Source organism: Oncorhynchus masou, unplaced genomic scaffold, assembly GCF_036934945.1.
Source record: "Oncorhynchus masou masou isolate Uvic2021 unplaced genomic scaffold, UVic_Omas_1.1 unplaced_scaffold_1028, whole genome shotgun sequence".
NCBI lineage: Eukaryota > Metazoa > Chordata > Actinopteri > Salmoniformes > Salmonidae > Oncorhynchus > Oncorhynchus masou.
In genome coordinates this window covers 152,096-165,566 of record NW_026999973.1, presented here as the reverse complement: position 1 = coordinate 165,566, position 13,471 = coordinate 152,096, and the positions used below count along the sequence as shown (strand labels likewise).

At 48.9% G+C, this 13,471-nt stretch overlaps 1 protein-coding gene across 1 annotated transcript in view; it reads left to right on the top strand.

The window, feature by feature from the left end:
• The first annotated feature begins 10,140 nt into the window (after window positions 1-10,140).
• Window positions 10,141-13,471, top strand: part of LOC135528763 (rho GTPase-activating protein 17-like) — a 50,792-nt gene continuing 47,461 nt past the window's right edge. Inside the window, exon 1 of the mRNA XM_064957830.1 lies at window positions 10,141-10,535. Coding sequence (XP_064813902.1) covers window positions 10,483-10,535 — 53 coding nt within the window. The 5' untranslated portion in view covers window positions 10,141-10,482. The remainder of the gene's footprint in view (window positions 10,536-13,471) is intronic.

Genomic DNA, 13,471 nt, shown 5'->3' with positions numbered 1-13,471 from the left:
TGTTGTTCCTGCCTGCTCCGGCGGCCAAGGTCCGGAATTCCAGTGCGAATTCCTGGGCGCTCCTCGTCCCCTGCCTTAAATGGAAGAGTCTCCCACCGCTCTACCTTCGGGCGGGTGGTCGAAGACGGCCCGGAAGCGACGGGTGATCTTCTCGAAGTGGTCCAACGCCGTGTCTCCTTCTCTCCACATGGCGTTTGTCCACTCCAGCGTTTGTCCACTCCAGCGCTCGTCCACTCCAGCGCCCTTCCTGTGAAGCAGGAGACGAGGGCAGGCACTCTCTCCCTTCCTGAGGGAGCTGGGTGCACAGTGGCCAGGTAGAGGTTCAGTTGTAACAGGAATCCCTGGCACTGTGATGCCGCCCCATCATATTCCCTGGGAAGGGAGAGACGTATCCCACTGGGACTGGCTCCGGACGGGTGGAGGCAACCCCAGTTGTGCTGGTCGAGGAACTGGAGAGACTTCCTGTCTCTCCCAGCGGTCCATGCTTTGAACAACGTGATCAATCATGGCACCAAGATGATTTAACATTGCCGAATGTTCCTGGACGCGCTCCTCGACTCCTCTAACCGGGGTACCTGCTCCTGCTGACTCCATGGTGGGTGTGTAATTCTGTTAGGTGTGTATAAGGGAGGCGAAGTCAGGTGCAGGAGAGCGGAGTGAAATAAATAGACACACTTAAATTCAGTTCCACAAATGACATACATGAAAAATCAACGTGCCAAAATAACACAGAAACAATAATAAAGTATAGCGCCAGATACAACACCATCTAACAATAAACAATTACACACAAAGACAAGTAGGGGAACTGAGGACTTAATACATTCAGTATGATTACGGAATGTGTAAGGAACAAGGCAAAACAAAGGGAAAGATGAAAAATGGAGCGGCGATGGCTAGAAAGCCGGTGACGTCGATCGCCGATCGCAGCCCGAACAAGGAGAGGAGCCGACTTCGGTGGAAGTCGTGACAGTCTGCACAAACCCAACACCTCTCATCACCCCAAGAACTCCATCCCCACAATGAAGCATGGTGGTGGCAGCATCATGCTGTGGGGATGTTTCTCATTGGCAGGGACTGGGAAACTGGTCTGAATTGAAGGAATGATGGATGGTACTAAATACAGGGAAACTCTTGAGAAAAACCTGTTTCAGTCTTCCAGAGATTTGAGACTGGGATGGAGGTTCACCTTCCAGCAGGTCAATGACACTAAGCATACTGCTAAAGCAACACTCGAGTGGTTTACAGGGAAAGTTTTAAATGTCTTGGAAAGGCCTAGTCAAAGTCCAGACCTCATTTCAATTGAGAATCTGTGGTATGACTTAAACATTGCTGTACACCAGTGGAACCCATCTAACTTGAAGGAGCTGGAGCAGGTTTGCCTTGAAGAGTGGGCAAACATCCCAGTGGCTAGATGTGCCAAGCTTGTTTTTTTTGCCTTATTTCTTGTTTGTTTCACAAGAAAAAATAGTATACATCTTCAAAGTGATAGTTGTTGTGTAAATCAAATGATACAAACCCCCCAAAAATCTATTTTAATTCCAGGTTGTAAGGCAACGAAATAATAAAAATGCCAAGAGGGGTGAATACTTTCATAAGCCACTGTACTTTAAGGTTATAGGTTTCATACAGAGATATGAGTTGTCCTGACCACCTTATGTATAAATAGAATCTGGAGCTTTTCCTGGTCATGTCACCGGCTTAGGAAAAACTCCTGGCCCTGTTCATATGCCATCAAATAATGTTCATCCTACTTTTGCGTACAAGGTTAGAAAATATAAACCTCTAAATTATACCACAACATACCATAAATTATAATATTATGCCTTAATAAAATAAAGGTCAGGCGAGGAACATTATTTTCTGGGAAACAGCAAGGACCAAAACAATGGATGTAGTGTTGGCTCAATGTTAAATGGTCTAATCATTTGACATTGATATTAACCTCATTACTTGTTGATCTTTCCTGATACTTGTTTGTCTTTCCGTCTTGGTGGGGGAGTTATAGTGTATTGAATGTAATGACGAAATATGTAATCTTAGGCACAAATATTTCACTTCCTAGAAGGGAGAATTTCACGTGATAGGATGAACGTTTTCCACCACACATCAATAATGTGACTTGAGTCTGAGGAGTCTTTTCATTCCTGAAGTATGTTTTGTCCTCCAATAAGACTGTAAGAATGGAAACAGCATAAAAAATAGCATTTAATTTAAAAGTCACATTATTCAACCAAATTTCTATGAAACTGTGGGCACGTCTTCAAAGATCCATTTCAACAACTCAAAAAACAAAGGTATGTAAACAAATATCATTATGTAACATCGCTGAACTTTCCCTTTTAAAATAAACCATCCCATTGAAGGAAGACATTCAATTACAAATAAGTAACTTCAAACTCTTCACTTTTTGAACCAGAGTTGAATTTTCTGATTCATACTTAAATGACCATTTTCATTGATTTATCTGACAGTTAATCTTTAATAAAGTTGACAGGTAAGTTGATTGATAAAAACGTGGTTGTTATAGCTTTACCCGAGCAGCACCTGTGGAGTGTGCCTCTTGTATAGTAACAGTACTTATCGACTACTATAAGGCTGAAGAGCCCCACCACTTGGACATGACCCCTGCTCAGAAACACCACGAGCCTGTCTGACAGGGGAACGTTGACAGTTAACTGGCACTTTGGGCTCCATTGGAAATGAATAGTCTCGCTCTGTTATTATGGCGTTATCACGTAATTGAGCGAATGAAAACCCATATCCAAACAGTAAAGAAGAGTGATGTTTTGTATTTCTCTGGACATTTCTAGGTATTTTTTGTCAATCTGAAGTAGACCGACGGTTGCCTAGAAGACCAAGAAGCCAACTGTACCACTAGCTGTCCTTCAACACCACCAAAGGGTGGCTCTGTTCTGTAGTCTTAGACTGAGCTTTTAGTTAAGCTATACCCTCTTTATTAGAGCTAAGTACCACATCATATTTCTGAGTTTGTCTTATGTGCGAACCAACCTCTTCATTGACTGAACTGTTCATACTTTTTATGCATCAACCTAAACTACTGTTTCTGTTTTCTAAATGGGTTTCATCAGCCAAGTAGGCCCATGCTTACACATCAAATGACCATCTAATGACCATCTAATCATGTGTCAGACTAAACCAGACAATTACACATCTGATTTTGTTCAAACAATCTTGAAAGGGAATGCAAATCAAATAGATGATGGACTGTCAGTGGATTTTCCGTGCTAGTCATTTCAATCTGTAGGTTGTTTCACTAGATAAGGTTGTGGATGAGATACGCCACACGCCCACACCACATCATGAAGAGAGGAGTGGGGGAGGACCACATAGGGTCAGGATGAGATACGCCACACGCCCACACCACATCATGAAGAGAGGAGTGGGGGGAGGACCACATAGGGTCAGGATGAGATACGCCACACGCCCACACCACATCATGAAGAGGAGTGGGGGAGGACCCAGGATGAGATACGCCACACCACATCATGAAGAGAGGAGTGGGGGAGGACCACATAGGGTCAGGATGAGATACGCCACACGCCACACCACATCATGAAGAGAGGAGTGGGGGAGGACCACATAGGGTCAGGATGAGATCATGAAGAGAGGAGTGGGGGGAGGACCACATAGGGTCAGGATGAGATATTTCACACGCCCACACCACATCATGAAGAGAGGGAGTGGGGGGAGGACCACATAGGGTCAGGATGAGATACGCCACACGCCCACACCACATCATGAAGAGAGGAGTGGGGGAGGACCACATAGGGTCAGGATGAGATACGCCACATGCCCACACCACATCATGAAGAGAGGAGTGGGGGAGGACCACATAGGGTCAGGATGAGATACGCCACACGCCCACACCACATCATGAAGAGAGGAGTGGGGGGAGGACCACATAGGGTCAGGATGAGATACGCCACATGCCCACACCACATCATGAAGAGAGGAGTGGGGGAGGACCACATAGGGTCAGGATGAGATACGCCACACGCCCAAACCACATCATGAAGAGAGGAGTGGGGGGAGGACCACATAGGGTCAGGATGAGATACGCCACACGCCCACACCACATCATGAAGAGAGGAGTGGGGGAGGACCACATAGGGTCAGGATGAGATACGCCACACGCCCACACCACATCATGAAGAGAGGAGTGGGGGGAGGACCACATAGGGTCAGGATGAGATACGCCACACGCCCACACCACATCATGAAGAGAGGAGTGGGGGGAGGACCACATAGGGTCAGGATGAGATACGCCACACGCCCACACCACATCATGAAGAGAGGAGTGGGGGAGGACCACATAGGGTCAGGATGAGATACGCCACACGCCCACACCACATCATGAAGAGAGGAGTGGGGGAGGACCACATAGGGTCAGGATGAGATCGCCACACGCCCACACCACATCATGAAGAGAGGAGTGGGGGAGGACCACATAGGGTCAGGATGAGATACGCCACATGCCCACACCACATCATGAAGAGAGGAGTGGGGGGAGGACCACATAGGGTCAGGATGAGATACGCCACATGCCCACACCACATCATGAAGAGAGGAGTGGGGGGAGGACCACATAGGGTCAGGATGAGATACGCCACATGCCCACACCACATCATGAAGAGAGGAGTGGGGGAGGACCACATAGGGTCAGGATGAGATACGCCACACGCCCACACCACATCATGAAGAGAGGAGTGGGGGAGGACCACATAGGGTCAGGATGAGATACGCCACACGCCCACACCACATCATGAAGAGAGGAGTGGGGGAGGACCACATAGGGTCAGGATGAGATACGCCACACGCCCACACCACATCATGAAGAGAGGAGTGGGGGGAGGACCACATAGGGTCAGGATGAGATACGCCACACGCCCACACCACATCATGAAGAGAGGAGTGGGGGAGGACCACATAGGGTCAGGATGAGATACGCCACACGCCCACACCACATCATGAAGAGAGGAGTGGGGGGAGGACCACATAGGGTCAGGATGAGATACGCCACACGCCCACACCACATCATGAAGAGAGGAGTGGGGGAGGACCACATAGGGTCAGGATGAGATACGCCACACGCCCACACCACATCATGAAGAGAGGAGTGGGGGAGGACCACATAGGGTCAGGATGAGATACGCCACACGCCCACACCACATCATGAAGAGAGGAGTGGGGGGAGGACCACATAGGGTCAGGATGAGATACGCCACACGCCCACACCACATCATGAAGAGAGGAGTGGGGGAGGACCACATAGGGTCAGGATGAGATACGCCACACGCCCACACCACATCATGAAGAGAGGAGTGGGGGAGGACCACATAGGGTCAGGATGAGATACGCCACACGCCCACACCACATCATGAAGAGAGGAGTGGGGGGAGGACCACATAGGGTCAGGATGAGATACGCCACACGCCCACACCACATCATGAAGAGAGGAGTGGGGGGGAGGACCACATAGGGTCAGGATGAGATCGCCACACGCCCACACCACATCATGAAGAGAGGAGTGGGGGAGGACCACATAGGGTCAGGATGAGATACGCCACACGCCCACACCACATCATGAAGAGAGGAGTGGGGGGAGGACCACATAGGGTCAGGATGAGATACGCCACACGCCCACACCACATCATGAAGAGAGGAGTGGGGGAGGACCACATAGGGTCAGGATGAGATACGCCACATGCCCACACCACATCATGAAGAGAGGAGTGGGGGGAGGACCACATAGGGTCAGGATGAGATCGCCACATGCCCACACCACATCATGAAGAGAGGAGTGGGGGAGGACCACATAGGGTCAGGATGAGATACGCCACATGCCCACACCACATCATGAAGAGAGGAGTGGGGGAGGACCACATAGGGTCAGGATGAGATACGCCACACGCCCACACCACATCATGAAGAGAGGAGTGGGGGAGGACCACATAGGGTCAGGATGAGATACGCCACACGCCCACACCACATCATGAAGAGAGGGGGGAGTGGGGGAGGACCACATAGGGTCAGGATGAGATACGCCACATGCCCACACCACATCATGAAGAGAGGAGTGGGGAGGACCACATAGGGTCAGGATGAGATACGCCACATGCCCACACCACATCATGAAGAGAGGAGTGGGGGAGGACCACATAGGGTCAGGATGAGATACGCCACATGCCCACACCACATCATGAAGAGAGGAGTGGGGGGAGGACCACATAGGGTCAGGATGAGATACGCCACATGCCCACACCACATCATGAAGAGAGGAGTGGGGGAGGACCACATAGGGTCAGGATGAGATACGCCACATGCCCACACCACATCATGAAGAGAGGAGTGGGGGAGGACCACATAGGGTCAGGATGAGATACGCCACACGCCCACACCACATCATGAAGAGAGGAGTGGGGGAGGACCACATAGGGTCAGGATGAGATACGCCACACGCCCACACCACATCATGAAGAGAGGAGTGGGGGAGGACCACATAGGGTCAGGATGAGATATCATGCCCACACCACATCATGAAGAGAGGAGTGGGGGAGGACCACATAGGGTCAGGATGAGATACGCCACATGCCCACACCACATCATGAAGAGAGGAGTGGGGGAGGACCACATAGGGTCAGGATGAGATACGCCACATGCCCACACCACATCATGAAGAGAGGAGTGGGGGAGGACCACATAGGGTCAGGATGAGATACGCCACATGCCCACACCACATCATGAAGAGAGGAGTGGGGGGAGGACCACATAGGGTCAGGATGAGATACGCCACATGCCCACACCACATCATGAAGAGAGGAGTGGGGGGAGGACCACATAGGGTCAGGATGAGATACGCCACACGCCCACACCACATCATGAAGAGAGGAGTGGGGGAGGACCACATAGGGTCAGGATGAGATACGCCACACGCCCACACCACATCATGAAGAGAGGAGTGGGGGGAGGACCACATAGGGTCAGGATGAGATACGCCACACGCCCACACCACATCATGAAGAGAGGAGTGGGGGAGGACCACATAGGGTCAGGATGAGATACGCCACACGCCCACACCACATCATGAAGAGAGGAGTGGGGGGAGGACCACATAGGGTCAGGATGAGATACGCCACACGCCCACACCACATCATGAAGAGAGGAGTGGGGGAGGACCACATAGGGTCAGGATGAGATACGCCACACGCCCACACCACATCATGAAGAGAGGAGTGGGGGAGGACCACATAGGGTCAGGATGAGATACGCCACACGCCCACACCACATCATGAAGAGAGGAGTGGGGGGAGGACCACATAGGGTCAGGATGAGATACGCCACATGCCCACACCACATCATGAAGAGAGGAGTGGGGGAGGACCACATAGGGTCAGGATGAGATACGCCACACGCCCACACCACATCATGAAGAGAGGAGTGGGGGAGGACCACATAGGGTCAGGATGAGATACGCCACATGCCCACACCACATCATGAAGAGAGGAGTGGGGGAGGACCACATAGGGTCAGGATGAGATACGCCACACGCCCACACCACATCATGAAGAGAGGAGTGGGGGAGGACCACATAGGGTCAGGATGAGATCGCCACATGCCCACACCACATCATGAAGAGAGGAGTGGGGGGAGGACCACATAGGGTCAGGATGAGATACGCCACATGCCCACACCACATCATGAAGAGAGGAGTGGGGGAGGACCACATAGGGTCAGGATGAGATACGCCACACGCCCACACCACATCATGAAGAGAGGAGTGGGGGGAGGACCACATAGGGTCAGGATGAGATACGCCACACGCCCACACCACATCATGAAGAGAGGAGTGGGGGGAGGACCACATAGGGTCAGGATGAGATACGCCACATGCCCACACCACATCATGAAGAGAGGAGTGGGGGGAGGACCACATAGGGTCAGGATGAGATACGCCACACGCCCACACCACATCATGAAGAGAGGAGTGGGGGGAGGACCACATAGGGTCAGGATGAGATACGCCACACGCCCACACCACATCATGAAGAGAGGAGTGGGGGGAGGACCACATAGGGTCAGGATGAGATACGCCACACGCCCACACCACATCATGAAGAGAGGAGTGGGGGGAGGACCACATAGGGTCAGATATAATAAATACCTTGAACGTCAGAATGGACCTGAACTCAGTGACCACGACCACAGTGGCAGATTACCGACAACGAACAGTATTTAAGTCAATTTAATAAGACAATTCAAGTATTTAATAGATCATGTAATACAAATGTAAGTGTTAAAAAATGTTGGTATATCAATAGAATGATGGCTGTTACCATTAGTTAAGGACCCTGGGACTAAACATCTCCCTCTGCAACTGGATCCTGGACTTCCTGAAGGGCCGCACCCAGGTGGTAAGGGTAGGCAACAACACGTCTGTCATGCTGATCCTCAACACTGGGGCCACTCAGGGCTGTGTACTTAGTTCCCTCCTGTACTCCCTGTTCACCCACGACAGTGTGGCCAAACACGACTTCAACACCATCATTAAGTTTGCTGACAACACAACCGACAGCAATGAGACAGCCTATAGGGAGGAAGTCAGAGACCTGGTAGTGTGGTGCCAGGACAACGACCTCTCCCTCATTGTGAGCTAGACAAAGGCGCTGATCATGGACTACAGGAAAAGGCGGGCCGAACAGGCCCCCATTAACATCAGGAGAGGGTCGAGAGTTTCAAGTTCCTTGGTGTCCATATTACCAACAAACTATCATAGTCCAAACACACCAAGACAGTCGTTAAGAGGGCACGGCAACATATTTTCCCCCTCAGGAGACTGAAAAGAGTTTGCATGGGTCCCCAGATCCCCAAAAAGTTCTACAGCTGCACCATCAAGAGCATCCTGACCGGTTGCATCAACGCCTGGTATGACAATTGCTCGGCATCTGACTGTAAGGCGCTACAGAGGGTAGTGCGTACGTCCCAGTACATCACTGGTGCCAAGCGTCTTGCTATCCAGGACCTATATACTAGGCGGTGTCAGAGGAAAGCCCAAAATAAACATTTTTAAAGTGACCAGTGTTCAATGACTCTACGAGTATAGGGCAGCTCTCAGGTGCAGGGTTGAGTACCTGGTGGTGGCTGGCTAGTGACAGTGTCCTAAGGGGCTGCATCCCCCACAATGTGAAAATACATGATTCATATCATTTTCTGTCTATTGCAATGCTTTTAAAATACAAATGTATGCATATGGGCATGCTATGTTTCTTGTCAAAGTCAATGAAGACATATGCACATTGAACACTCCTTCTGTGAGAAGGCATGTTATGCATGTCATGCAAATAGCCACAAGGGAGCAGCAGAACACTGGAAATGACAGCAGACATTGAAGGCTCCAGGTATTACCCCCAAGCATAGATCTAGTATCAGCTCACCATACCTACCTCAATCCATACAACTGATGAATGACAGGGTGGCAATTTCCATTGATTCCATCCATGGCCATATGAAACATATCATGAAGTTCACATCAAGAGATCTGTTAGACTTATACATACATACTATTAACAGTAATTAAAGTTCAGTCACCATGTGGCATTCATATCACTGCACTGTAATAACACATTTGTTGTAACATAACATTTTAAAATCATTATAAGAACATTGCAATAACATATTGTATGGCCATAGTGCTCTTTATTTAATGACTTGAGAGTATGATTTTGCAAGCCTGACTTCCTAGTCACTGATTAGAAACATTGTTTTCATCGTGTTGAGCACATCCCTGGGTGGACATAATGGCATTACCAATTTCAAAAAGCAAAAAATGTCCATAGAGAAATAGTTTCACTGACCCCTACTGTAGCTAAGGTATTGCAAGCCTATTGTGTGCTGCTGTTGAATCACATAGGTGGATAAGCCCTTTTAAACCTATAGTAAACCGCGTGGCAGTTAGAAAGCCGTTAATGCATCTCCATTCGCTTTACACATTGTTTTTCCGTTTTTTCGTACTCATAATTGCCCATTATAAGTGTGTCACTTCGACAGGATTGTTTTACCAAGGTATCACATGTCACTCCCTAGCGGGCCGTGTAGGCTAGCCTACAGTAGGGAAGTGAATGGCACTTCCTCCTTTTACACACCACTGTTCAGCACAGCATTTGGGTTGTAGGAGTAGCCCACAAAGTGAAAATGGAAAGAGCGAAAACTGAACGGGGCTGTGTCCTGTAATTGCCTATTCACGTTGTAAGAGGGAAAAACATTGCGGGGAATGACAATCGATTCTTATTAGAACGCTCCAACAACACCTATTCAGCGACGAGAAGCAAAGTCAACGTAACATTTTCAGAAATACAATGGCAGCGACCTAGATCAACTTTTGGACTTGCTTTCTAAAAGGATCAAAGAGGGGCCTTGCAACTTTTTGAAACTTGTTGGATACGGTGAGGCAAGGACGCAAACATGAAGAAACAGTTTAATCGCATGAAACAGCTCGCCAACCAAACAGTTGGAAGGTAGGCAAAGTCTTTTGGATAAATAAAAGTGTAGCCTACTATTATTTAGTGGGCTCAGGCGGCATTTTCTTTTGCAGTGTTGCATTCATTGCTGTCATTTATTTTGTCGGTAATGTTGCATTGTAGTTAGGCTACATTGTAGTTCCATTGTAACTTTGTAGTTCCATTGTAACTTTGTAGTTCCAGTGTAGCCGCTGAGACAGGTTGGCAGTTGTAATTGTGATGGCATGACCAAACTGTCCCTAACCGTGTTGTGATACATATCTCCCTATCACAAATCGTTCTCCTGACCATAGCCAGCCTCTGTGAGTTTTATCTCATCTCAGTGGGCTGTGTCAGAAGTGTTGGGCCACATATGAGTGCTCAAGAATGGATTGATACCAATTAAATGGGATAATATAAGAAAGATATGCCTAACATAAGAACTTTTACAATTAATAACTTTTATAATGAATACATGAATGTGTAATCAAAAAGTCTGAATAGTTTGCCTGACAAATGTTAACTTCTTAATGGTAGGCTACATGCATCCTATATGGATTGATTTGTTAGGCCTACACGGTGGTGTGGGAAGAAAGTAAACATGGTGGTCTAACTAGTGGTCTAACCATGATGTAATTAGTGTATTGTGGACAACCCCACCCTGTGCAATTGGGTTCTGGACTTCCTGACGGGCCACCCCCAGGTGGTAAAGGTAGGAAACAACATCTCCACTTGGGGCCCCACAAGGGTGCGTGCTCAGCCCTCTCCTGTACTCGCTGTTCACCAATGACTGTGTGGCCATGCACGCCTACAACTCAATCATCAAGTTTGCAGACGACACAACAGTAGTGGGATTGATTAGCCGCAACAGCGCCTCTTCAACCTCAGGAGGCTAAAGACATGTGGCTTGTCACCTAAACCCTCACAAACCTTTACAAAATCAAATCAATCAAATCAAATTTTATTTGTCACATACACATGGTTAGCAGATGTTAATGCGAGCAGTTGCCGTACCAGGCGGTGATACAGCCCGACAGGATGCTCTCGATTGTGCATCTGTAGAAGTTTGTGAGTGCTTTTGGTGACAAGCCGAATTTCTTCAGCCTCCTGAGGTTGAAGAGGCGCTGCTGCGCCTTCTTCACGATGCTGTCTGTGTGAGTGGACCAATTCAGTTTGTCTGTGATGTGTACGCCGAGGAACTTAAAACTTACTACCCTCTCCACTACTGTCCCTTCGATGTGGATAGGGGGGTGTTCCCTCTGCTGTTTCCTGAAGTCCACAATCCTCTCCTTAGTTTTGTTGACGTTGAGTGTGAGGTTATTTTCCTGACACCACACTCTTACAGATGCACAATTGAGAGCATCCTGTCGGGATGTATCACCGCCTGGTACGGCAACTGCACCACCCACAACCGCAAGGCTCTCCAGAAGGTGGTGCGGTTTGCACAACGCACCACCAGGGGCGAACTACCTGTTCTCCAGGACACATACAGCACCTGATGTCACAGGAAGGCAAAAAAGATCATCAAAGACAACAACCACCCGAGCCACTGCCTGTTCACCCCGCTACCATCCAGAAGGCGAGGTCAGTACAGGTGCATCAAAGCTGGGACCGAGAGACTGAAAAACAGCTTCTATCTCAAGACCATCAGATTGTTAAACAGCCATCACTAACTGCCTACATACAGATTTGAAATCAGTGGCCACTTTAATAAATGGATCACTAGTCACTTTAATAATGCCACTTTAATATTGTTTACTTATCTTGCATTACTCATCTCAAATGTATATACTGTATTTTATACCATCTATTGTATCTTGTCTATGCGGCTCTGTCATTGTTCATCCAAATATTAAAATGTACATGTTCTTATTCCATTCCTTTACTGGGATTTGTGTGTATTAGGTAGTTGTTGTGGAATTGTTAGATATTACTGCACTGTCGGAACTCGAAGCACAAGCATTTTGCTACACTCATTAACATCTGCTAACCATGTGTATGTGACCAATTAATTTTGATTTGATTTGTATATAGCTAGTGTGCTATGATGGAAAAACACTGACTGTTATATGTTTATAGCCAACTCCCATGTAAAGGGGGAATCCCCGTCCATCCAACCAGGCACTGTGCAGCCCCCATCCCACACTGCTTCCTCACTGTGCCCCCTCTTCCTCTGACCCTATAGGGGTTGCCCTCAGGCGCTCAACACCACTGTTGTCCCTCAGTCTCTGCTGATGTCCACTGAGCTAACACCACTGTTGTCCCTCAGTCTCTGCTGATGTCCACTGAGCTAACACCACTGTTGTCCCTCAGTCTCTGCTGATGTCCACTGAGCTAACACCACTGTTTTCTCCCAGTCTCTGCTGATGTCCACTGAGCTAACATTTACATTACATTTAAGTCATTTAGCAGACGCTCTTATCCAGAGCGACTTACAAATTGGTGAATTCACCTTCTGACATCCAGTGGAACAGCCACTTTACAATAGTGCATCTAAATCATTAAGGGGGGTGAGAAGGATTACTTATCCTATCCTAGGTATTCCTTGAAGAGGTGGGGTTTCAGGTGTCTCCGGAAGGTGGTGATTGACTCCGCTGTCCTGGCGTCGTGAGGGAGTTTGTTCCACCATTGGGGGGCCAGAGCAGCGAACAGTTTTGACTGGGCTGAGCGGGAACTGTACTTCCTCAGTGGTAGGGAGGCGAGCAGGCCAGAGGTGGATGAATGCAGTGCCCTTGCTTGGGTGTAGGGCCTGATCAGAGCCTGGAGGTACTGCGGTGCCGTTCCCCTCACAGCTCCGTAGGCAAGCACCATGGTCTTGTAGCGGATGCGAGCTTCAACTGGAAGCCAGTGGAGAGAGCGGAGGAGCGGGGTGACGTGAGAGAACTTGGGAAGGTTGAACACCAGACGGGCTGCGGCGTTCTGGATGAGTTGTAGGGGTTTAATGGCACAGGCAG